We start from the raw sequence: 24572 nt of genomic DNA on the forward strand, positions 1-24572 counted from the left end.
AATGGACACAGGCTAGAAGGGAAGGCTGAGATGGCTCAGTGTTGGTGTGGTTTATAAATGCAGTTCTGCTGCTTTATGTAGTCAAAGTAAAGAACTTCTTTTAATTATCACAGATATTTCTCTACTATGGCCTGTGTCCCACCTAATAATGGTTTTGGCCATAAACTGTACACACTAATTAATAAGAAAATATAAAAACAATAGAAACCACTCTTGGGGATCTGTATCTTGTCAGCCCAAACTGAGTAGTTAATACTGGTTATACTTTCTCAAGTGAACCATGAGACACAAAGCATGTCTGGAAGAGATCACTGACATTTAGACAGATGTCCATCTGGACCCAGCTTATGCTCCCAAATCTTCCATGTACCTACAGACCTCTGGGTCTTTTATTTAACCTGGATTTTTTTTTTTTAAAAAACTGCTTTTCTAATCTTGTGTATTTGTGTGTGCACATATATGATGTATGTACATGTATGTGCAGGTGTTGAGACTGCTTCTGTTCTGCCCCAAATCTTCCTCTATTTGTACCTGAGTTAACGCTAGTAACCCTGAAGATTGGACTAATATCACTAGATTCCTTACATTTCTGGGCTGTTACTCCAATCCTAATCTCATGCTCGTAGCAGCTGCTTTTAGGTCCCTGCCTGTTGATTTCACATATGGGACATTTTGAAATCCCATTTATATTGATGCTTCTCCTCTTGACCATGGGTCTCATTCGCCTGTTCTTCCGATTCTTGCTACGTGTTTTATCTAGTCACAAAGAACAATATAGTGCAGAGTCCCTTGGCTCTGTCAATGTCTGCTGGAGTATTGACTTTTGTTCTTTTGTTCAGATTGGCAGAAATCAAACTATAATGTTGTGGTGGGCCACAGCTGAAGGTAGCTCAGTGAGTGCTTGTCTTTTAGCTGTTTGCTTTCTAACAGGCTGCAGGTGGTCTGCCTTACAGATTCATAGTTCAGGGATCATCTGTTAACTCAGTAACACTTAAAGCAAACTGTGATGTGTGTCCTCCTGTGGTCCACTTTCTCCTGTTCTGTCTCCCTCTGCTCTGGTTTCTCTAGAGACCCTTGTACTCATCAAGGCAGTAGGACTGTGTCTTTCAGATTGAGTTTCAACTTGCTTCTACTACTACCTCCAACCAGCTTTTGTAAGAATAAACGTGAAACATTGGGTTTCCATTGTATAGTACAAAACGGTGCGAGGCAGCTGGGTTTTCAGCAAAGCTTTAAGCAACAGAAGACACTGCTGTAACCATCAACAGGGATGGGGAAACCATGGGAACGTGAGGGGGCGCCGACAGCAAGACAGAGACTTCTCCTTGTCTAACAGTATGGCCTCAAGGAGCCCTAGGGAGGCAAGGGAAATGTGGAATCAGAAACAAAATAACAATTTTGGAAATACAATCAAAGGGAGACAAACCCAGATACAGAAAGTATCCACAAGTAGCAGCTGGGATAAGCTTCATGGTGCAGAAGAGACTGTAAAGTCCTTGTGTGTCATACAAGTCTTGAAGGAAAGGTCACTCAAAGAGCCAGGAACAATTGTAGAAGCAACACGAATTAGCCTGCTACCAATGTTAAATATCATTATAGACTACGTCCTAAGAGCAAACTACCCCCACAGCTAGAATTTCATGTTTTAACTCTATACAAATATTCTAAAGTGACATTAACTCTAGGATTCTTGCTTCCGAAGACATGCTTGTATGTTTCACTGTATCCTGAAGACATCACTGCTCTCAAAGGGGCAAGACCTCATCTCTAGTCACAAAGCATTTTCCTTCTAAGACGCATGTTTGCATTTATGCAGAAAGCCCTAGAAGAAGCAACAAGTGAAGGCTTTGGACAGGGGAACAGTAGGCCAAGCTTCCTGAATGCCGTTCGTGATTTAGTAGAGGGGGTGAAGAACTTGCTTCTCATACTGCACCACAATCACTCCTGTTGCTCAGTCTCAAGTTTCATTCCAACGAGAGCTGCACACTATCAGCCTGGCTTTGTGGCTGTTGATACTCGTATTTTCTTGCTATGAAAACATAATGATGAGAAAAATGAAGCATAAAATAATTACGAGCTAATGTCATTAAATCACATTAAATCATGATACTTGGTAAGAAATTAGTTAGAATTAAACATCTGGTTTTCTCTACAGAAAGTTAATTATATTCTAAGACCTTCTAATTTCAACAATATATATATATCATATGATTATATATTATAATTATTATTTAAATATCAGAATCATTCTGAACTTTAAATTATAAGAAATAACCAAATAACCTATTAAAAAATTTAATTTCCTTCTTTCTTACTACTTTTAAAAATGTATTTATTTATACTTTGAGACTTCCATCCATCATCCGTACACACACATGCTTACAATGTACTCTGATCACATCTTTTGTTCTTCCACTCCATCTTCTCTCAGGCTCCTCTGTCACTGCCCATTTATTTCCCTTCCAACTTCGTGTCTTTTTTTTTAACTCACGAAGTCCAACTAGTGTTTTCAGTATGTGCAGGGTAGTGGGGCCACCCACTGAACCTTAGGTAACGCAACAGGGGCCATTTTTCTGAAAGAAACTAACTCTACTTCAGGAACCAATAACTGTCAGTATCTCCTCTGCCAGAGCTTCATGCATCCTTTACCCACCCAGCCTGGAATTTTGACTGGCTTGATCTTGTACAAGCAACCAGAGACATATGTGCAACATCCTGTCACACCTCAAAAACACTATTTGGCAGTTCTTCTTTAACCTCTGGCTCTTATCTTTCCAGCCCTCTTCCTTCCTCAATGATCGCTGAGCCTTTGGGAGGAGGTGGACAGAGATGTCCCTCACAAAACTGAGTTCTCAATAACTTATCTCAGCACTTTGATATCAACACCTTTTTGTTTTTACTGTATTTAACTTAGAAGCCTACAGACATATTAAACATAAAAGTCATCACTATTAACTAGAAGCCAAAACAAATATACAATTCTTCTTACTAAAAACCATTCAGTAAAGAAAAACTATCTTAAGGTGAACCTGGAGATGGTAAAGCTAAAAAGATTTGTGAATATCATTCAACTATTTAGCTTTAAAATGTGCAACTTCTTCCTTTAAGTTGTATCTAGCCAAGAGAGACATGATTCTTGTTTATGCTGCTTAGGGTAAATACAGATTCTTATGCCCTATAGCTTACATGTTGGGAGTGCAAAACCAGTTCTGAACAAGAAAAAGAATACTACAGGACATATTACCATATCTAATTTCAAATTAAACTAGAGACGTAGTAATAAAAACAGTGTGCTACACTACACTGGCACAAAAACAGATGCACAGACCAAGGGAATAGAACTGAGGGCACAGCTGTAAGTCTACACACCTACAACCACTGAATTTTGGCAATAACACAAAAATCATACAACAGCTGTGGTGGTTTGAATATGTTTGACTCAGGGAATGGCACTATTAGGAGGTGTGACCTTGTTGGAGTGGGTGTGGCCTTGTTAGGGGAAGCATGTCACTGTTGGGTTGGGCTTTGAGACCCTCCTTCTAGCTGCCTGGAAGCCAGTTTTCTCCTGCTTGCCTTTGAAACAAGATGTAGAACTCTCAGCTCCTCCAGCACTATGCCTGCCTGGATACTGCCATGTTCCTACCTTGATAATGGACTGAACCTCAGAACTAGTAAGCCAGCCCCAGGTAAATGTTGTCCTTTATAAGAATTGCCTTGGTCATGGTGTCTCTTCACAGCAATGGCAACCCTACCTATGATAATGGGATTGAAAAGACAACAGCATCTTCAACACATGGGGCTGAGAAAACTGGCTTTCAATGTGTAGACAAGTAAAACCAGCTCCTTAACTCCCACCCTGTACAAAACTCAACTTTAAGATCCTCAGCATAAGACATGATGCCTAAAACTTCTGGAGGAAAAAGAGTGTGCTTCAGCTTACAGACACAGATGACAATCTGAATCAGACTCCTGAGGCACAAGAAAGAAGCTCAACAATGAACAAATGGGGCCTCATGAGATGTTTATACAGCAAAGGAAACTGCCAATCAAGTGCAGAGGCAGCCCCCAGAGTGTAAGTAAACAACTGCTCTCTATTCATCTGACAGGATTAGTGGCTAAAACACACAAAGAACATAGAAAAGAAAACATTAAGAAAATCAGTAATCCAGTGTAAAAGCAGGCTATGAGACTGAGCATAGCTCATAAAAGAATTACAAATAGCTTGTAAATGCCTTAAAAGTACTCAAAGTCAAGGAACTGCATATTTAAATTGCCTTAAGATTCTGTCTCATCTCAGTCAGAGTGGCCACTGTCAGGTACAAATGACAATGGATGTGGCTAAAGGCCTCTCATACACAGTTGGCGGAGCATGAACTATTGCCACCATGCTCAAAGAAGCTAGAAATAGAAGTGTCATACGACCCAGCTACAGCTTTCCTGGGCATGCACCCAAAGGGCTTTATATCCTACTACAGACACACCACTCATCCATGCTCACTGCCGCTCTGAGAATAGCTATGGAACACAATCTACTGCTTTCGCCCGGCCACTCTTTACCCTAGACAGGATGAAATCTCCTGCCCTGTCCAGCTGCGGGCACTGCTCATCTTTAAAAAACTAAAAAGGGGTAATTGTGCCCTTCACCCAACCTTGAGCAGGCCTGAAAGACCTTGTTTACCACAATAGACCAAATAATATGACCTAGGTGGAGCTACCCATCATGGTCGCACACAGCCTGCTACAGGAACTTAGAAGAATAGACTGCTTGCTGAGCTTGCCTTGAGATATCTCTGGCTGTGACAAAGAATGGGTTCCCCCACCCATCTCTGGCAGTGACCAAGGATGGGTTCCCCCACCCATCTCCGGCTGAAACAAGAAAGGGTTTTGGTGGGGCTTCCCCTTTAAATTAAGAGCTGAACATTAAACTTCGAGCCTTGATCAGAGAACTTTGTCTTGGCTTCATCTTTTCTTGCCCTCCGTCCCTTTCCTCATTTCCAGCCCCCCTTTCAGGTGAACCCAGTTGATCCGTGGCCGCAGGCGGCTACAATCTACCTACACATCCATCAACAGATGGACAGTGGGAATGTGGGACACTTATTACAAAACTGCATGTTACTAGTGAAGGAAAACAAAATCATGAACTATTAAAGGAAATGGACATAAATGGGAAAAATGATTATATTTAGTGAGGGAACTCAGGTGCAGTAAGACAGATGTCACACGCTCACTGTTATACGTGGAGTCCAGCTTCAAATGTGGTGCTTTGTGTGTCTGGCTTGGGGCACAGGTAGAAGCAGTGAACCACAGAGTCTCTTCTGAGGACGACACATTAGGAGAGGCAGTAGAGGGGCTGAGAGGAGGAGGAGATGGGATGGAGAAGGGTTAACATAAAGGAGGAGAATATTAAACTGCACGGGAACCTCGTGTCTCACAGCGCAGCCAGAAATACGACTGGATAGAAAGGAGAACATGGACGAACGGAGGTGGGGAAGTAGGAAGCAGGGCAGTGGAGGGGGGGAGGGGATAGTGGGGAAGTAAGAAGAAGCAGGGCAGTGGAGGGGGGAGGGGATAGTGGGGAAGTAGGAAGCAGGGCAGTGGAGGGGGGAGGGGATAGTGGGGAAGTAGGAAGCAGGGCAGTGGAGGGGGGAGGGGATAGTGGGGAAGTAGGAAGCAGGGCAGTGGAGGGGGGAGGGGATAGTGGGGAAGTAGGAAGCAGGGCAGTGGAGGGGGGAGGGGATAGTGGGTAGGCTGACCAACATTAAGGATGTGTCTCAGGGTTTACTGCTGTGAACAGACACTAAGATCAGGGCAACTCTTATAAGGACAACATTTAATTGGGGCTGGCTTACAGGTTTGGTCCATTATCATCATGGTGGGAAGCACGACAGCATCCAGGCAGACATGGTGCAGGAGGAGCTGAGAGTTCTACATCTTGTTCCAAAGGCAAACAGGAGAAGACTTGCTTTCACACAGCTAGGAGGGTCTCAAAGCCCACCCCCACAGTGACACACTTCCTCCAACAAGGCCACACCTCCTAATAGTGCCACTTCCTGGGCCAAGCATATTTAAACTACCACAGGATGTATGAAATGGTCTTACAAAACATACACTAGTTAGTAAGATAATTTCAAAATATGATTATAAAAAAGAAAAGTTTGAACAAAGATACCCTGCATGGGAGGACAATGATGCCCCCAGAATATATGAGTTGTTGAACAAAAGCTGCAGTGTAGGGCATCTGATAGCCCTCTCTGGGCAATTGCCACCCCCCCCCCCCCGTGTCTCCAAAGCACAGGCTGTTGTTGATTCCCTTGACTACTCAATGTAACTACACAATATGATCCAATTGCTAAAACAACACACTCAGGCTGCAAGATCCAGAGATAAGTCTCAAACTGACTGGAAAGAGTTTTCCCTACTGGCTAGCTTTCATAATGCTCAAAGATATTATGCATGCTGCTGGGGTAGAAAAGACATCAATGGTCTTACCCCATGTTGGACCCTGCATGGTAAAATACTGACATGACAGGCAAGATGTATCCACCGGTGCACTAGTGGCCAGACTAGTATGAGAGAACCAAGCACTTTCTGGTTGGATGTGAGGTCTACCCGACAGGTGGCTAGTTCATGCTTGCTACTGTAAACCTGATCAGAAGCCCATGGCTGAGGAGACCACAGGCCCTAAGATAGAACCTGATTCTGTTGTTTTTGCTAACTGGTCAGGGTGTCATATTACCTTCTAACAATTTATGTTAATAGTCAGCCTTGGTTACAGAATCTTCATGTGGCCATAGACAGCAGTCAATGAAGGAACTCATAACTGCTCAGAGAACTGAGAATAAGTAACTGGTGCTTAAATGGGATGTCTTCAATATTTATTTATTTAATATGGGTATTTTATCTGTATGGGGGGGGCAAAAGAAGAAAATGGATCCTCTGGAACTGGAGTCACAGATGGTTATGAACCACCATGTGGGTCCTGGGAATCAAACCTGAGTCTTCTAGAAAGAGCAGCCAGTGCTCATAACTACTGAGCTGTCTCTCTGGCCCCTAAATGAGACATCTTTATGAAATAACACACCTCCCTTTGCTGCCAAGGCCCAGAGAACATCAGAGAGGAGAGGACAGAAAGAACGTAAGTCGCAGAGGGTGAGAAGTGCTACTCAATACTGTCTTCTGGAAACATGGCTGTTAAACTCTTGAACTCAGTGGCAGGGATTACCTGCCCAGAAGGTACACAAGATCAAGTCAGCTAAAACTCAAGCACACGTGGGGCAGGAGCTCTCAAGGTCCTTCCAGTCACTGGAGAACTGTTGCAGTCACTAGCTGCTTAGCTGAGAGAGTCATTCTTTGAGAGAATGGCCACTGGAAGGTTCCCTATGCTCTAACGGTTAGCCATTACATGTACATACAGTTAGCAGTAGCCCAACTTCGTGGGTTTTGTTGGGTTTGTTGGTTTTTGTTTTTTTAGATGAGAACTTGAGGCTGTGGGAGGAGGTATTGAGGTGATCCACAGGTGTTGGAGAGGAATGGGAGATACATAGTGAGAGGAACTAGTGAGGGTCCATTTTCAGTCTGAGGTGTGTTCAGATCCCACCAGAGAATCCAGATAAGCAGGAGGCACCAACATTACCTTTCCTAGCTGGTGGCTTGCACCCGAGAGTGTAGGGTTGAAAGTTGCTTGAGCTGGTATATAAAGAGAGGAGAGGATTAAGAATGCCCCAAGATATTCATTAGCTAAGGCTGTGTCTGGACCCAGTCCGATGGGGATATGAGGTAGAGAGCAATACTGAGGCACTAGCAACATCAGCCAATGAGAATTAAAAGGGCAAAGAACCATGACAGGGGACACACATGCCACTGTTTTGTGCAGAATAGGAACCACAGCCACTTTTGCCTTCTGTACCGGCTGGCTTCCAGTTTCGACAAACTGAAAATAGATAAGTCTTGCTTTTTCTACTCTTGAGACTCCCCTGTTCTTATTATGATGTACTTTTCTTACAGTCTGGGAAATGGTCCAGCTTCCAAGATTGCTCTATTTGGAAAGAGAAGCCCTTGGTCTCTGAGAGTCGAAGATGTATCCTGTCCCACTTTTGGGTGGACTTCTGCCATTCCTCGGCCTCTTCTCAACACTTCAAATAAGACCTAAGAGGATTTTATAAAGAACTGAAGCTAAGTTAACTCCTATGTTCCTCTCAAAAGATGATGCGGAAGATGTGGTTTAAAAGTCCAGGATATCCTGCCTAGTTTACCACCTCCTCATTAAAATGAAGACTTGGAGCAGCAGTGCACAGGGTTCTGGGATTGTCTCACTGTGCCTTCCTACTGCTGTGATAAACACTATGACCAACAGTGACTTGGTAAGGAAGGGTATACTTCAGCTTAGTCTACAGTCTGTCACAGAGGAAGTCAAGGCAGGATCCTAGAAGCAGCAACTGAAGCAGAGACCAGGGAGGTTAATTACCTAACTTGCTGAAGAATTAACAAAAAGCTCAGAAACTGATGGTCCATTACAGACTATAGGGATAGAAAGGGTTGATGGCTTCATTTCCAACTTCCTTTTGTAACTGTAACTATAACTATAATTAGCTAATAATAAGACCAATACATTTTTAAAAGGAGAATAGAATTTAAGAAATGAATCATTATGGTTCATTTTCAGCAGGAGGTACATTTAGGAACAGATAGGCAAAAGGCCCATCTTCCTCCCTCGCAGCTGGTGCCTGCTTGTCTAGGAGCTCCAGGGTCATCTAAGAGTGGAAATATCTGGTGGCCTGCTACATAACGGAGCCATGAATCAAAATTAGATATGGCTCTATGTCTTGACGAAACAGAGTGGGGAATTTGGTGGGGGGAAATACTAAATACTGGGGAGATTGTACCTCCCTAAAGAATTCATCTAATAAAAACACAATTGGAGACATGGAACTCTCTGCTTTATGGCTAGTCAGCATGCCAGCCATTTTCCCCGTCTGCTCAGCCTACCCCTCCGTAACACCAAAAATAAGCCTGTCTCACTTTCTGTACTAACTCTGTAATCCCAATACTCTTATTATGAAGTGAGGATTACTGTGTCTCATAACATGATCATACTTCATTGTATACATGAATAAAATTCTTAAGAAAGAATTTTTTAAAACTAAAATAAAAAAGAACAACATAAAAACCACAATACACCATCTCAAAGGAAAACAAAAAAGTAACTGTCCAGTCTTTCTACATGAAACTTCAAACAGAAATCAAGAGGCATGTGAGCTCAGTAAGCTGGACACGTCTCTGTGCTTATGTCATCATTCAGAGCACTTACATGATATATACATACATACATACACACACACACACACACACACACACACACACACACACACACACTTAGGTTATATAGAGATAATAAAAGAAGTGGTGTTTGCTTGACTTTACAACAATGTATCACTTCCTTGACGCTACAGCAAAGACCTAACAAAAGTAATCTAAGGAAAGCAGAGTTTATTTTGGCTCACAGTTATAGGATGCAGTCCATTAAGGCAGGGAAACATGGTAGTCGTGCTGACAAGCAGCGAGCACACTGTCCTCAGTCTGAAACAGATGGATGCTCCTACCCAGCCAGCCTTTTCCTTCTCATCTGTCCTTGACTTCAGCCCATGCCATGATGCCAAGCTACCTTTAGACTAAATCTTCCTAGCTCAGTTAACCTAGTCTAAAAAGTCCCTCAAGACCCACCCAGAGCTCTGTGTCCTTTGTGACTCTAAACTCCGTAAGGTGGACAGTTGAGAAGAACTTGGCATTTTAATAAGAGCACCATCTTGTTTGTCCTCCCTAATGTACCATGGAAGTCACACCTTCATCTCTCAAATATGACAAAAGGCTTTAATGTACATACAGTTGATTTTGGACCTATATGAGTTAAGGTTTGTTTCTTCTTTCTGGTGTACATGTTGCATCAGGGAGATTTTCCATCTATTCCAACAGTGATTAGTACAATAGGGTATATTAATGTTGTTCAAAGATAACTTACACCTTGATTTCACAGTTCCTGAAAGCCATTTGTACACTACTTTTGGTGTTCAGTTGTTTGATCATTTCAGTGTCATCCCAAACAAGGACAAAGGAGGGAAATTTAGAGGAGGAAGAAATGGAGGTAGCGATTGGTGGTTACAATCTCTATTATGGCAAACCTTCTAAGAGTATGATCACCTCTCAGTGCCACAGAGAGGCCTCAAAGGAAGGCAAAGCATGTAACAGCCATAATGTTGGGGTAAATCTGTGTCGGAAAAGGTCCAAGTTCTTCTAAACAGCCATGTTTTATAACCTTTTGTTAACTAAGTACAATAGAAAAATCTGTGTTCAACACATTACATATACAGCTTGGCGCAGAACACACTTACAAACAGGATGTGCGTCCACCTGTTGTCTTAAGCGAATTCTGCTCACTGTGTCATAGAAGCTGGGCTCTGACAACATCTCTTCTGTGGGGGGCACACTAAATATCCTCATAATTTTCCTTTTATTCCTAGAACACAAAAGCAGTGCAGGTTTGTTTTAATCATATATGATTATTTCATGATCCATTAAAAGTATCAATCAAAACTATTTTGTAAAGTACTGTGATTTCCACTAACATAGAAAGCTCTCTGTGTGGCGCTATCTCGCCATAAAGGAAGTGGCCACAAAATGAGGCCCTTTCCTTGTGCTTCCCCTCAGCTCCTGGGGAAAATGGTGTATTGAAGCCACAATATATGAACAAGGAAGCATGCCATCCTCCTTCCTTTCACGATACCCAAACAAAGACAAGTCACTAGAGTGGGGAATATCCCTGATGTGAGCAGACCTGAGCTTGGAAAATTCATGAATAAAAATGTACTTGAATGACACAGTTTCTTGGGATATTGTTTTAGAAACAAGAGCATGCATCTCTGCTTTTAAAAGAGTGGTGGGCAGGAGGCGGTAGCTCTTTTGAGAGAAACGTTGTCACACGCAAGTGGGTCCCTTCCACCTACGCCATGCTCGCAGTCCAGCCACTGAGAGACAGCTACACAGCAACAAGGGCAAGCATAAGTAGGTGAGGGATATCCGAGGCCAAACAGAAACTATTTCTGGAGTATTAATTATTATGAATTACTTAGTGACTTTTTAAACCTTAGGAGAGAATGTCCTTAAGTATACACCTACAAACAGAATACTGATTTTTCTCTTTAAAATACACCCTAGCCATCATCATCATCATCATCATCATCATCTTCATCACCACTGCTACCACATTATCATCATCATCACACCAGCACCACCACTGTCATCACCATCACCACTATCACCATCATCAACACAATTAATTCTATTACTGTTTTGCTGGATTAGGGGTGGGGTGGGAAGAAGCCAGGAAGAGTTAAAACAGTATTTAAATTAAACTATACAAGAAACTAAGGAAGGAAAATGTCTCTTAAGAATTTGGACCAAGACACTTATCAATGACACAAAAGTAAAAGCCCTATTTCTTGTTCTCAAGGGACTGGCATTTTTATAAATAAAGAACAGAGAAGTAGTGTATGGTTTCTTGTCAACTTGATATATAGCTGGGGTTATCTGGGAGACTGAACCCTAGTGGAGGAACTGCTTCTATCAGACTGGCCTGCAGAGTCGGTGAGTCTGTGGAGTATTCTCTGCAGTAAGTGATGTGGGAAGGCCCAGCTCACTATGGGTGGGGGACCTTAGGCTGCAGAAGACAGCAAGCTGGACAAATCATAGAGAGGCAGCCATAAGCAGTGTTCCTCCATGGTCTCTGCTTCAGTCCCTGCCTCTAGGTTCCTGTCTTGACTGGCCTCACAGACTGAGGCCTGTAAGCTGAAACAAATGCTTTCCTCAGCAAGTTGCTTTCCATCCTGGTCTTAATCAAAGCAACAGGATGTAAATTAATACAAGCGCCATGCGTAAGAAGCAGGGAAAAGGTCAAATGGGTGAGGAGGGGTTTGCTAACTACATGGGCATCAGAGTGCTTTTGCATTTCCGACACTTAGATGAAAAATACTTTAAAGTGTGCTCATTCCAAGGGGACATTGTACCAAAGCTGGTGACAGAGTCAGGTAATTTAGAAGTGATGGCATCAAACTGTAGAGGAACGGGTGTGTTACCCAGAACTGAATATGGGATTTTTCAAATCAAACCTCAGTCACCAATGCCAACATGGAAAGCACCTCTCAGTCCGGGAACAAGATTTCTGAAGAGATATTTTTATGCATTTAATTCAGCTAAAACAAAACAGAACAACAACAACCAGAGCTCTTTAATGAGCGGTATCTTATATACCCTGATTTACCTCTTGGCATACATGAAGAGACCAAAGCTAACAAGGATAACTATCAAGTAAACATTGGTGGCTTCATTCCAGGCCTCATGGACTGTGTAGTCAATAGACCCGTCGTCAGCCATCACACCATAGCTTCCGGCCATGGGATCTGTAAGAAAGAACAGAAGGTAGGGTTGGCTAAGCCATGGTCAATAACTGCTGTATGGCCTAGAGTTAAGAATAATTTTATATTTTTGAATAGATACATGTCCTTTGTTCCTTGCGTGTATTTTTGGGGTGCTAGGGGTCAAACTCAGGTTATACATATACTAAGCATGCTCTCTACCCTAAGTTCCTAAATCAATACACTATGATCCTAACACCTATGTGCTTCAGCTTTCCTCAGTATTTACAGAGTCTAAAAAAAATACTGTCAGTTTGGCTCCTTTAGGAAAATGTATACTGACTCAAGATTTAGGTCATAAAACATATAAAACACAGTATTTCCCCCATTTTTTATTTTGAAATATTATAGCTCTTACACAAATGTTAAAATGTAAGATAAAAAAATATTGCTAAAAGAACTGAATTTTGAAATGCAGTTTCTAAACTGCATTTCAAAATTTCTACTGCAGTTTCTAAACTGTAGCTGTCATTCAGATGAAAACAATGGGACTCTTCAAAACATAGACCCAGACAATGGCTGGGACTCCGAGGACCAGTCTCTCTCATGACGTCAACCTAGAGAAGAGGAGCACGCTAGCTGCTCCTCAGGTGCCTCCCGGCATGCCTGCACATCTGGAGCTGTACCAAGCTCGGCCTGCTTACCAAATGTGGCTAAAAAAAAATGATGAGATAAAAAGTTACTTTGCTACGTATTCATAATCATGCATTCTTTGGACATTCCCACAGAAAGCAGGGGTGATAAACACAAGTGTATCAAACAGGAAGCAAAAGAATAAAGATTTCTTATTCGTGTCTGAAAACTGAATTTTCCCCTAAGGACGAAGTTCTCCCCTGTGTTGAACATAAGAGGGATGTCTGAAAGCAAGTCAGAGAGTTTTAGGGAGTCTACAGGTATTGGTGTGTGATGGAGATAAACACTGGTCTTCTAAAAATATATTGGTCAAGGAACAATAAACAGAATTTAACTATAAAAGACCTAAAACTTTAAGATCTAAAATTAGGGTAGGCCTAACTCCTAAATATTAATGACCAGAGCTATGGGCTTTCGGTTGGTTGGGAAGAACAGGATAGGTGACAGAATCACATGTCCAAATCTTATTTTTTTTCAAGTTCAATTCCAGGGGTCCTCTGAATTTTTTAATTTATAGTAGTTAATTTTAGACTGAGATTTCCGGAAGACCAAACACTAGAAGTGCCTTTAATTTGTGTTACTTTAGACCACTGTAAATGCCAAGATCCTAAAATGGCAATATCCACGATCATGTTTGGTAAACCTAAGTGTCTGACTGTGTTATAGAGGGCACAGGCTACAAAGCGTTAACAATCAGCCCTCAGAACTGCGACTTAACCAATTAGGAAAGAAGCAGTGATCAATACGGCAGGGGCCACTAGGATACGGAGTTAGTGCCAATTATTTACCTGACAAATTAACACAATGTTTCCCAGTGCCACGTGGATCTGAACCTCGGCATTTGACAAGACCCTGTCCACCTGCCACTGTGTGAATAATGTACCTTTACCCAGAGCTTGATTACTTCCTGCTACCTTACTCTTCAGTCATACTTAGCAAAAGGGTTTTCTGTTGCTGACCCAGAGTGGCAAAATGTTCCCCTGAGCTATACAAGATTCTATAAAACCATCCATAGTATGCAATAACACTGCTACTCCACAGGTCCTGGGATGTATGAGTTACCTTAGACCCACCGTTTAAAGGACTTGCACTGAAGCTAGGCCTCTCCTGCTAGTCCTGACACCATCAACACTATGCTTTGTAAGACACTCAGGAATGGTGAGCTCCGAGTCACAGTGCAGACATGGTACTTTAACCACTCCTCCCACGCACTCTGTGTACTCTGACCAAATGTGTGGCTATGCGCCCTTCCTCTTCAGTCTAAAGTAAAATGTCCAGGGGCTCACTTAAGGCAAGTTAATACTTTCGTGGAGAGATGCTAGGAGTGACATTCTGGGATCTTCTGGGAAAACTGACTCCTTCCCTCAGCTGTCCTGTGATGTAATGTTTAAACCATTATTGCATTAGAAAGATGCTAGCTAGATTGAGCTGATTTAAGCTGCAGGTAAACATGAGTATTAAGAGATAATGCCGTCAAAAATGCATCCATCGGGATTTAGTTTAAAGCTGACCTACTTCTAAGTGACAAAATCCCTTGCAGGCAATCACGAGACATCATCGTTAAGTTTTAAAAGTTTGTCCGCTCCGTTCTAGGACGGACCATCACCTGCCCAGTCGCTTGGAACGTTATTTCTGCCTCTCATGTGGAACTTTGTTATTTTCTCACGGAAATTCAGCCTAAACATAATTTCTGACAAAACCCGATCACCGTGAGGGGAAGATTCGTTCTCCTGACTCTGTGAAGCCCTGAGAAGTTTGCGGTCCTAAAGCGGAAGGGAGCCAGCCTTTCCCCCTTTCCTAGAGGACGGAGCACGGCCGAGGCCTGTGGACTGCGCAGTACACGTTCGAGTCATTTTTCTTTTTCTTTTCTTTTTTGCACCCATCCTGCTTTGACGCACTGCAACTCTGTAACAGGTGACAGTGGCGGCTCTGTGATCCCAAGGCCACAGGGACCCGGGAACGGAGGAGCAGAGGCGGCACACAGATCGGACGCCCAAACCTGGCCTCCTCCAGCCGCGTCCCCGAGCCTGTGCAAGCTACTCCAGGTGACATACAGGGCAGTCCTCCCGCGACGGGCCGTGCACGTCCCCGCCGGCGTCTGTGCGGGCTCCGGCAGCCGGGGGACCCGTGGCACGCGGCAGCCCGCCCGCTCGCTCCGCCCGCAGAGACACCCAAGCCGGGCTCTGACCTGCAGCCCGCGGCTGGGCCCGGGACGGGACGGGACGGGGCGGGGCGGGGCCGGGGGGCGGGGCGGTGACGCGGCCGCGCGCGGGCGGGCGGGCGAGCGGACGAGCAGGCGGGCGCTCGGCGGCTGCTGAGGTGCGGAGGCCGCCGCGCCGCGCCGCTCCGCTCGGGCTGTTCCGGGAGTCGGGCGGGGAGCGCGGGCCGAGACCCGGCGGACCGGACGACCTCTCCTTCGTCACTTCCTGCCGGCTCGCGGTTTCCGGAGGGAACAAGAAGCCAGGTTTTGTTATTGGTTTTCCTTCCTTCCCTCTTTTCGGAATCGGAGCCCGATGCCGCGGCGGCCCGCGTGCCGCGTCTGGCGGGAGCGGAGCGCAGCGCGGCGCGGCGGTGCGTCTCCCTGCGCGCTGCGGCCCGGGTCGGCGCGGGCGGGAAGCGGCGGGCTCAGGCCCGAGGGCGCCGAGGCTCCTCCGCGATGGGGCGGTCTCGGGGTGTCTGCGCGTGCTCCCGAGACGAAGCTGGCTTTCTGGGTTCTCGGGCGCCTCATCTTCCCGGCTGCGACGCCAAGGCGACCGCTCTCGCATCTTTGCTTGAATGGCTAGGGTGTTTTTAACAGAAAGAGAGAGAGAGAAAAAACCCAACAACTTTGTGTAGTGACTTGGTTTTCCAGCGTGAGGCAGGTGATGATTATTATGTGGGATTGCAGTTTTCGCCATTAAACTGATCAGTCAGTCCCCGGGTTAGTGCGGCCATGCAAATAAAGCGGCCCATTGTCCACGTGCTTAAGGGCTTAGCTATTCCAGCAGGGCAAGTTTCTCCGGGATCATCTGACTTCTTGTTACAATTCTCGCTCGCAGTGTAGCGGTTCTGTTGGATTGGTATGCAGAGATAAGAGCAAATAATTATACTGTTAACTTTTACCAAGTTGTCTTGCCTATTCCAAACTCACCTTCTTCTAGGTACGAGTAACATGCCAGCCTATTTTGTAGTGCATTTATGTATATTATACACACAGTCATTTATTTGAGTTTTAACCATTTAGTTTGAGTTTAAAGTTAGAAAATTAGAAACAGTAGCAATGTGCTGTTTGCTGCGCGTTTGCCAGGTATTCATAGATGTTTTATATCAGTTCATTTTCAAGGGTATCTTCTTGCATAAGCGTAGATTGTTCAGTTTTTCAACACATGAGTTTGGTTTGCATGCACCACTGTAGAACGTTTGCTTTAAATAGTTGTCTCTTTTTTGAAAAGAAGGGTGTTGATCACAAAGTAACTGAGCAAATTAGTGTGGTTTTAGAAGTTCATAGAATTGCAGTTAATCCGTTTGGGTATTTAATAGTTTAAAAAGCCTTGTGGCTCTTTTCTTACTCATAAGTGCCCATTATATAACATGTTCAGAAGTTGATCAAGATAGGGTGGGCCCTAGGCAAAAGTGTTAGCATTCTGTCTAAACTCCACCCCCACGGTTACCTGGCAACAGGCAGGTAGGCCTGGCCCATTATAAAAGGAGCTGCTTGCCCCCTCCTCTCTTGCTCTCTTGCTCCTCCTCTGTCCCCTCGCCCCTACCTATTTCCGTTCTCCCTCTCTCCACGTGCTCATGGCCGGCCTCTACTTCTCTCTCTCTCTCTCTCTCTCTCTCTCTCTCTCTCTCTCTCTCTCTCTCTCTCTCCCTCCCTCCCTCCCTCCCTCCCTCCCTCCCTCCCTCCCTCTTCCTCTTCCCTGAATAAACTCTATTCTATACTATAGTATTCTATACTATACAGGTGTGTGGCTGGTCCCTCGGGGAGGAGATGCCTCAGCATGGGTACGCTGAGACATCCCCTTTCCCCATACCTCTCCACACACCCATGGAACATAAAGTAGATTCTTTATCTTTATAAACACATCAAAAAGTACTAAGAGCCTTACTCAAATTTGGGGTCATTCTTTGTATTTCTTACTACACTTCCTAATTAAAAACAGACATGTGGAATGATTTTTTTCAGCACCAAACTAAGAAAATTAAACAAAACAGCAGGCTGTTAGATTTTGCTAGACTGTGTCTTTTTGTCCCCCCACCCTTCTCTTTTAGATAGGGTCTTACTATGTATCCCTGACTAGCCTGGATTTATGTAGACCAGGATATCTCTGAACTCAAGAGACCTGCCTGCCTCTGCTTCCTGAGTGCTGGGATCAAAAGTGTACCTTCCTACACTCAGCTAGGAGTGTTGGGGTTTCTCTGAGCATTTGAATATTAAGAATGTTAGATTTTCTATATTGTGGCTACTTGTGTTAATACTAGTTAAATACTAGTGTGTAAGTATTTTAAGCACATGTTCACTTATATTCAGTGTAAGATTAGACTATAAAGATACCATTTAATGATCTAGGTAGCCGTAACAGTTCAAAACCTGATTTGTGAGGGTGATAGTAGATTCTTGTATCTTGAGAGTAGAAGTGGCTGAAAAGATCTGACAGACTGGGGGAGGAGGTTGGAAGCCTGTGCATGTGGGGAAATTAGCATCTAGGAAGTTACATATCAGGTAATTCTGATGGTGTGTCACTGGGAAGAAAGAAAAGTTGGCAGAGCTTTGTGAATTGGCATTACCAAAGGATTTCTTTCTTTACTTGACATGGCCTTTGGGGAGGCAAACACAGAAGAGAAAGTTGCGAATAGTCTTCCGGAGTGAATACTTCTCTGTGTGAATAACTCTTTCTACCACATGTGTGCTTGTCAAGCACTTTGTAAGCTTTGAGATTTGCGGGTAGTTGTTGGTAGATGAAGGAAAGAGAAAGGAAAGAGAGAATAGTGGTAGATGAAGGAAAGAGAAAGGAAAGAGAGAATAGTGGTAGGAATCCCCTTACTGTCCTTTGGAGAGAAGTTTGGAATTGTGAACAAATCTAGCCCAATAATAGTGACAACGAATAAATCATACCATTTATATCAAGAAATATGGAAACTATTCCCTTAATATAGTCTATACCCACCTGAGTAGATTTAAAATAACCTGCAATAGATGAAAAAATTACTAATTTATTCATGTGCACCATTTCTATGTTTGTGACGACTGTGTAGCTCAGTGCGATCATTGGCCTGGAATGCTTGGAGCCCTGGGTCCTATCCCCATATTACAGAAACTGAAATAGAAAAACTTGTCTCTGGTGTGAGTGCCCTTTAGCCCATTAGACTAAAAGTCAGTCTGTTTTAAGCATGAGTTATTACTTATCCCCAGGGCCTAGAACAGAGCCTGGCCAGGAAAAGTATTTATGGGATGAATAATGTAGCAAATGCATCTGTTTCCTTTAGTTTGGGTCGGGCTTGCCCTTGTGTGTAGGGCTATTCCAGGCTCACCTCTATAATTGAATCCTACGTTAGTTTTTCATGGAGTTTGTTTCCTCACTTCAAATACAATGTTGGTTAGGGCTGTACCTATTTATGCAGCACTATTTTCGAGGATTGGCTTGGCATCTGCAATGTTTGTACACAGTTGGCTTGTATGTACCTATTGAATAAATACTAGTTATCATGGGAAAACATCAAATGTATTTTAAACCATAGGTAATATACTAGTTGGGCAAGATTTGTATACATTTATGAAACAATGTAAAAACTGAGTGCCAAAAAAAGAATAGGTAATACTTATATAGCACTTAAAGCATGCCAGCCACTGTGCCCTTTACATGTTCCTTTATTTGCGTCTCAACATTCTTTTAAAAGACTTATTATTTATATTCGTACACTGTAGCTGTCTTCATGACACACCAGAAGAGGGCATTGGATGCTATTACAGGTGGTTATGAGCCACCATGTGGTGGCTGGGAATTGAACTCAGGACCTCTAGGACCTCTGGAGGAGCAGCTGTTGCTCTTAACTACTGAGACATCTCTCCAGCCCCCATCTCAACAGTTTTTGCTAGAGATATTTATTACTTTTTTTTTTTTTTTTTTTTTGAGGCAGGGTTTCTCTATGTAGCCCTGGCTGTCCTGGAACTCACTCTGTAGACCAGGCTGGCCTCCAACTCAGAAATCTGCCTGCCTCTGCCTCCCAAGTGCTGGGATTAAAGGCGTGCGCCACCACTGCCCGGCTATTATCTTATTTTTCAAGGAGGAAATGGATACGCAGCAAAGTTTCTAACCAAGATTATGATGTGCATAATAAATAGAATAGGCAGACTGGCTCCTGGGCCAGCCAAGCCTCTCTGCGGATTAATTGTGTGGTGTTAGGGACAGGGTAGGGGGGAGGGGGTGGGGATGGCAGTGGTGGGGATGGGTACAAGTATACAGAGGCCAAAGGGAGATGTCAGATACCCTGCCCTGTCACTGCCTGACTTATTCCCTGGAGACAGGGTCTCTCACAGCCTGGAGCTGTGTTGGTGACTAGCAAGCCCCAGTGATCCCACAGAACAGGGACTTTTTGTTGGTACTGGGAATCAGAACTCATGTTTGTGTATCAATTGTTTGTGCTTGTGTAATACTGAGCCACCTCTCCAGCCTAGGAATATTATTTTATAGTTTGAAAGATCTAAAAGTTTATACTTCTTTTTTTTTTTTTTTTTTGTAGTTATAAAAGGTGCTCTTGGCTAGGGTGGAGGGTGGCTGGAGAGATGACTCAGTGGTTAAAGCACTTGTTGCTCTGGCAGAAGACCTGAGTTTGGTTCTCAGCACCCACTTGGCAGCTTATAACAGTCCACAGTATCTCCAGTTCTGGGAGATCTGAGGTCCTCTTCTGTCCTCCATGGCACATGAATGTGGTACACATTCACACATGCATGTAAACAACCATGTACATAAAGGAAAAAACAGATGCTCCATCTATTTATTTATTTACTTGTGGTGCCAGTGGTCGGGCCCTTGTGTGTGTTAAACAAGTGGTCTGTAATGTCTCCATTCACAACCCTATGCATGCTCTTTTAAAAGTTTCAAAATGGGACTAGCAAGATGACTGAGCAGGTAAAAGGTACTTGCTGCCAAGTCTGTTGACCAACCCAAGTTCCATTTCTCAACTCAGTGGTGGAGAGAACCAGCTCCCAAAAGTTATCTACTGACTTATAAACAAACACAAAAATGCCATTTTTTTTTTTTTAAAGTCCTTAAAATGTTCAGGGTAGCAAGAACAAAGTACAGTGACTGCACTACACCTGTGAGTTCCAGGTAGAAGAGGGTGATGCTGACATGGTCAAAGACCATTGCAGGGACAGAAGATGAGGGTTGAGAAACTGAATTTTGACTCACAGCTGAGTAGTTTCGATGTTGGCTGTTGGATTCTTGGATAATGATTTACCAGTACAATGACTTGTTAGTTCTTGCTTTGGTGTTAGAACACTTTGCCAAATAAGACAGTGTTGAGTGACACATGCCAGTTTGCTGTTACTTCTCCTAAGCACGTACTAGATTTGAATGATTGTGGGACTCTGCAGTGGTGTGGGTATTACTGCCGTTGACCTTGGGTTAGCTGCCCTCTGGTGGAATTCTGATCCCACTTTGTCAGCCTGAGTTGAGCAATAGATAACACTCCCTTAGAAAAGGTCAGGCGTCCTCTTCTGACCAAGTACTTTTTTCTTTCTTTCTTTTTTTAAATGGTGGACCAAGGTGTAAAATTTATGTTGATTTGGTATAACCTGGAATAGAGTCAGCTTGTGGGATTAAATGAGGACCTAACTAACTAATCCAGCAAGGTAAAGAAGAATGGTATTCTCCCAAAACCTAGACACTTCCCCTTTCTGTCAGCATTTGATGGTGGTATTTTGGGGGCACTGGACATCAGCAGTTTGAATGTTAACCCCTGCACAGATAGGGGATTATATGTCTCCTGAACACTCTAGAAACCACGAAGACGTCCCTTTAAATGAAGCATGGGCCACCAACCTGGTTAGCAGCCAGGGTGCACATACTCTATGAAGGTACAGTATACTGTGTTATTAGAGATCATTCTCATGGGACAGATGTCATTGTCATTGCCATGGGATGGCTTTGTGTGCCACGAGCTGCCACTATTTTAACACCATTTACTTTGAGATGTCCTGTATAGAAGTGACTTACATATTTACCTCACAGCTCATGTTTTATTTAAATATTTTAGAAACTAACTTGGAATGTTTGAGTTGAAGTAATCTGTGTTGAAGTGCTTGTCAAGGGGCTGGAAAAATGGCTCAGAGGTTAAGAGAACCTGGGCTCAATTCCCAGCCCCCACATGGCAGCTCACAACTGTCTGTTAACTGTACTTCAGTGCATCCGATGTACAACGCACTGCTCTGATCTCCACGGGTGCCAGCACACTCATGGCGCACAGGCAAACACTCATAAAAGGCAAAAACAAATGTTTGCCCGACTGGCATGTTAGACTTAATTTCAGGCTCTTGGCTGAATGGTTTTAGAATCAGAAGTTCTGATGCATCAAGTCATTTAGTGAACCTAGGATATGTGAGAATTAAAAAGTCGTTAGAATATCCATGAAGCTTTGTATAGGATTTTTAGTCATTTCAAGAAATTATATTTATAATATTGTTATTATATGCCCTGTGATATTTAAAATATAAAAACTATATTTTAAAGTTGAAGTGAAAAATTAAAATTTCTTATTGATAATACTTATTTTTCACTTTTAGCTAAAATATCAGTTTGTATGAGAATTTGTACTATGCTAACTTGGGGTTTTTAACCTGGTTGATTTTTTTTTAACTTTTTTTTTAAGGAACCTTATCTTGAAAGCGGCATGATTGACTTCCATATATCATCTTTGAATATGAATGATGTTCCCAGTTTCAGCATGTCCTCATAGAGACCAACAGACCAGGTTTATTCTTTCAGGAAGTTTCTCAACACCGGAAGTTGTATGTTATCTGCACATGGACTGGATTGCCCTCTGACTCATACAAACATCGGAAAAATGGTAAAGGACTGAAGAAAGGCGGGTTTCAGGAAGCATCTCCAGCCCACTTACGGCTTTTGAGCAGCTTGGAAGAAGATAATTGTAGAAACGAGTGACCAGGTTCTAGTAACTTCTGCATTTGTCTGCAGACATTCGTCCTTATTAACCCATCTGCGTGGGGAATGGTGCTTGAGTTACTGTCCATCACTCTAGCAGCTAGTGATCTACTTGTGATCAGAGTTTTATCTGTGGGTATAGAAATCACATCAGTAGTAGATGGACTAGCCATCATTCATCAGGACAGTGATGCCCCCCCCATACACTGGCAGAAGTTGACTTTCATTAAACAGTTAGTTCAGAGTGATGCCCACCAACGAATGTGAGTTGTTTATTCATAATCAACACTGTTTCATCAGGAGTCCTGTGTTTCTGTGTCTACTCAAGGCATTTTTGAACAACTTTTAGCACTGAAGATCTGATAATCATATTTGTAGGTGTTAAAAGTAAGAATTGAGCTGGCCGTCATGGGGCATACCTTTAATCCCAACATTCAGGAGGCAGAGACAGGTGGATCTCTGAGTTCGAGGCCAGCCTGGTCTACAAAGTGAGTTCCAGGACAGCCAGGGCTACACAGAGAAACCCTGTCTGGGGTGGAGGGGTCAGGGGTTCCGTCTTTATAAAATAGAACTTTAATATGCTTGCTATTTTACCTTTTTCCAGAAACAGCAGCAATTTCTAATGACACTGACACACACCAGTAATCTTAGCACTTGGGAGGGGGAGGCAGGAAAATCGAGAATTTAAAGTCACCTTCAGCTTTGTAGTTAGCTGGAGGCCATTCTAAGCAAAATAAGAACCCTGCCTCATAAAATTAGGAAGGAAAAAAAAAGTAACTTCTATTCTTTTCAGTATTGGTCTTTTTTTCTTGTCCACTGTTTAATCCTTATTCTCATTCATTGGTGATGTCTTTGTTCTCCTTCCAGTAAGTGGACAGCAGAACTTTCTAATCTTAAACTTCATGTTACATTTCAGACTAGTTTTTAGTCTGTGGCTGTGATGTCACCTTCTTACCCTTCCCACTTAGTGTGTTGGGAAAGGTGTACAAAAGAAAAACACATTTGTGTAGATACCCTAAATGAAAGTCAGTCTCAAGGTCATTCATGTCTCGTATGCGTTCAGATAGGAATTAGTTTGTTGTTTAGAATTAAGACTCTTGGCACTGTAAACTATATTTTCAGCTCTTTCTGTTATGGCCTCTCCTAACTGAAGATGATTTCTTCAATACACTTCAGTAACTTAAGAAACATTTTTGTGCTTACAATTCATGTTTTACACAACAAGGGCAAATACAAGAAAACAAGTTTTTAATTTAGTGAAGCAAAATTCCATAAAGTGTTTAGTGAACTTTAATGGTTTCCCCTGTAGGAGGCCTGCTTTCTCTTCTTCCCCTTCTGCCTGATGTACATCAACCACTTGTTCTCAGTTGTACATGCTTTTTACCGTCTGTCAGGAATTTAATTTCTAGATGTTTTGCCTCTCTCATGGGTCAACTCTCTGTTTTAAATCCTTGTGTTTTTTAATTAAAAAACATTTATTTTCAATTATATGTGTAGATGTTTCTGTGTGTATGTGCATGTGAGTACAGTACTCTAGTGGGTCAGAAGAGGGCAGCACATCTTCTGGAGCAGGAGTCATGGAAAATTGTGGGCCATTAGGAACCAAACAGGTTCTGTGAAAGAGTAGTATATGCAATTAACTGTACAGGGTCTCCAGCCTCTTTCTCTGTTCTCTCCCACCACCCCCCACTCCCCCCACCCCCCGACTGTGCCTTCCTCCTAGTCTGCCACTAGCTTCATCTCTTGTCCATCTTGTCAGTATTTTGGTCCAATCTCTGGTATTTTGGCATTTGGTCTGTATTTGGCTACAGTCGAATGCTGTTTCTGTGGTAGTGTTCCTATGGTGCTCCAGGGGCCCTTGCTTCCTCTGTTCTTAGGAGGCAGACATTAATAGATGAATGCTGTTTCTGTGATAGTGTTCCTATGGTGCTTCAGGGGCCCTTGCTTCCTCTGTTCTTAGGAGGCAGGCATTAATAGATGAATGCTGTTTCTGTGGTAGTGTTCCTATGGTGCTCCAGGGGCCCTTGCTTCCTCTGTTCTTAGGAGACAGGCATTACTAGATGCATTTGTTACCAGGCTTTGCCCAGAACACAGCTCCTTTTTATGCATTTTCTGAGTATTTAAGATAAATCAGTTACCGACTTTTCCTGGGAACACTGAGGTTTGTGTGTTCTCCCAGTCCAAGAATTAAGATTGGTGCTCTAGACAACTAACACTCCTTCAAAATTAGTCAAGATAGACACACATATGGCACTGTGACTAACTAGTCAGAGATGTTGACATTTATTACTCCTTTGTTTTAAAGATTTTGCCCTAAGCACATCACGTCAGA

At 43.1% G+C, this 24572-nt stretch overlaps 2 protein-coding genes across 11 annotated transcripts in view; one reads left to right on the forward strand and one right to left on the reverse strand.

Annotated features, from left to right (window-relative positions):
- Positions 1-1214: 1214 nt before the first annotated feature.
- Positions 1215-15332, reverse strand: Smim19 (small integral membrane protein 19). 3 transcript variants are annotated; one of them, XM_034520944.2, is made up of 4 exons: positions 15286-15332; positions 12311-12449; positions 10386-10510; positions 1215-2029 (listed from the first exon to the last, which is right to left on the reverse strand). In XM_034520944.2, exons 2-4 carry the CDS (start codon positions 12442-12444, stop codon positions 1965-1967), a joined length of 324 nt encoding a protein of 107 aa, XP_034376835.1. In that variant the 5' UTR covers positions 12445-12449; positions 15286-15332; the 3' UTR covers positions 1215-1964. The 3 variants fall into 3 exon arrangements, with proteins under 3 accessions (XP_034376835.1, XP_034376832.1, XP_034376833.1); XM_034520941.2 differs by lacking the exon at positions 15286-15332 and adding an exon at positions 15152-15285; XM_034520942.2 differs by lacking the exon at positions 15286-15332 and adding an exon at positions 15097-15258.
- A 27-nt stretch (positions 15333-15359) lies between these two features.
- Positions 15360-24572, forward strand: part of Slc20a2 (solute carrier family 20 member 2) — an 85519-nt gene continuing 76306 nt past the window's right edge. For 2 of the 8 annotated variants that reach the window (XM_076913898.1, XM_034520934.2), the window contains exons 1-2: positions 15360-15561; positions 21948-22145. The gene's annotated coding sequence lies outside the window, so the exon portion shown is untranslated. Of the gene's footprint in view, positions 15669-21067; positions 21157-21947; positions 22245-24572 lie in introns of those variants that run through there. The other 6 variants (XM_076913901.1, XM_034520932.2, XM_076913900.1 and 3 more) reach the window with 5 other exon arrangements.

This window comes from Arvicanthis niloticus, chromosome 16, assembly GCF_011762505.2.
Source record: "Arvicanthis niloticus isolate mArvNil1 chromosome 16, mArvNil1.pat.X, whole genome shotgun sequence".
Lineage (NCBI taxonomy): Eukaryota > Metazoa > Chordata > Mammalia > Rodentia > Muridae > Arvicanthis > Arvicanthis niloticus.

What these genes read in the sequence shown, in the direction of transcription:
- Smim19 (XM_034520944.2), bottom strand. Translation starts at nt 12,444, where the DNA reads ATGGCCGGAAGCTATGGTGTGATGGCTGACGACGGGTCTATTGACTAC. An exon ending in CTCTTCATGTATGCCAAGAG is followed by an intron (nt 10,511 to 12,310) that starts GTAAATCAGGGT and finishes TTTGTGTTCTAG; the next exon opens with GAATAAAAGGAAAATTATGA. An exon ending in GGTGGACGCACATCCTGTTT is followed by an intron (nt 2,030 to 10,385) that starts GTAAGTGTGTTC and finishes ATGTTTTCATAG; the next exon opens with CAAGAAAATACGAGTATCAA.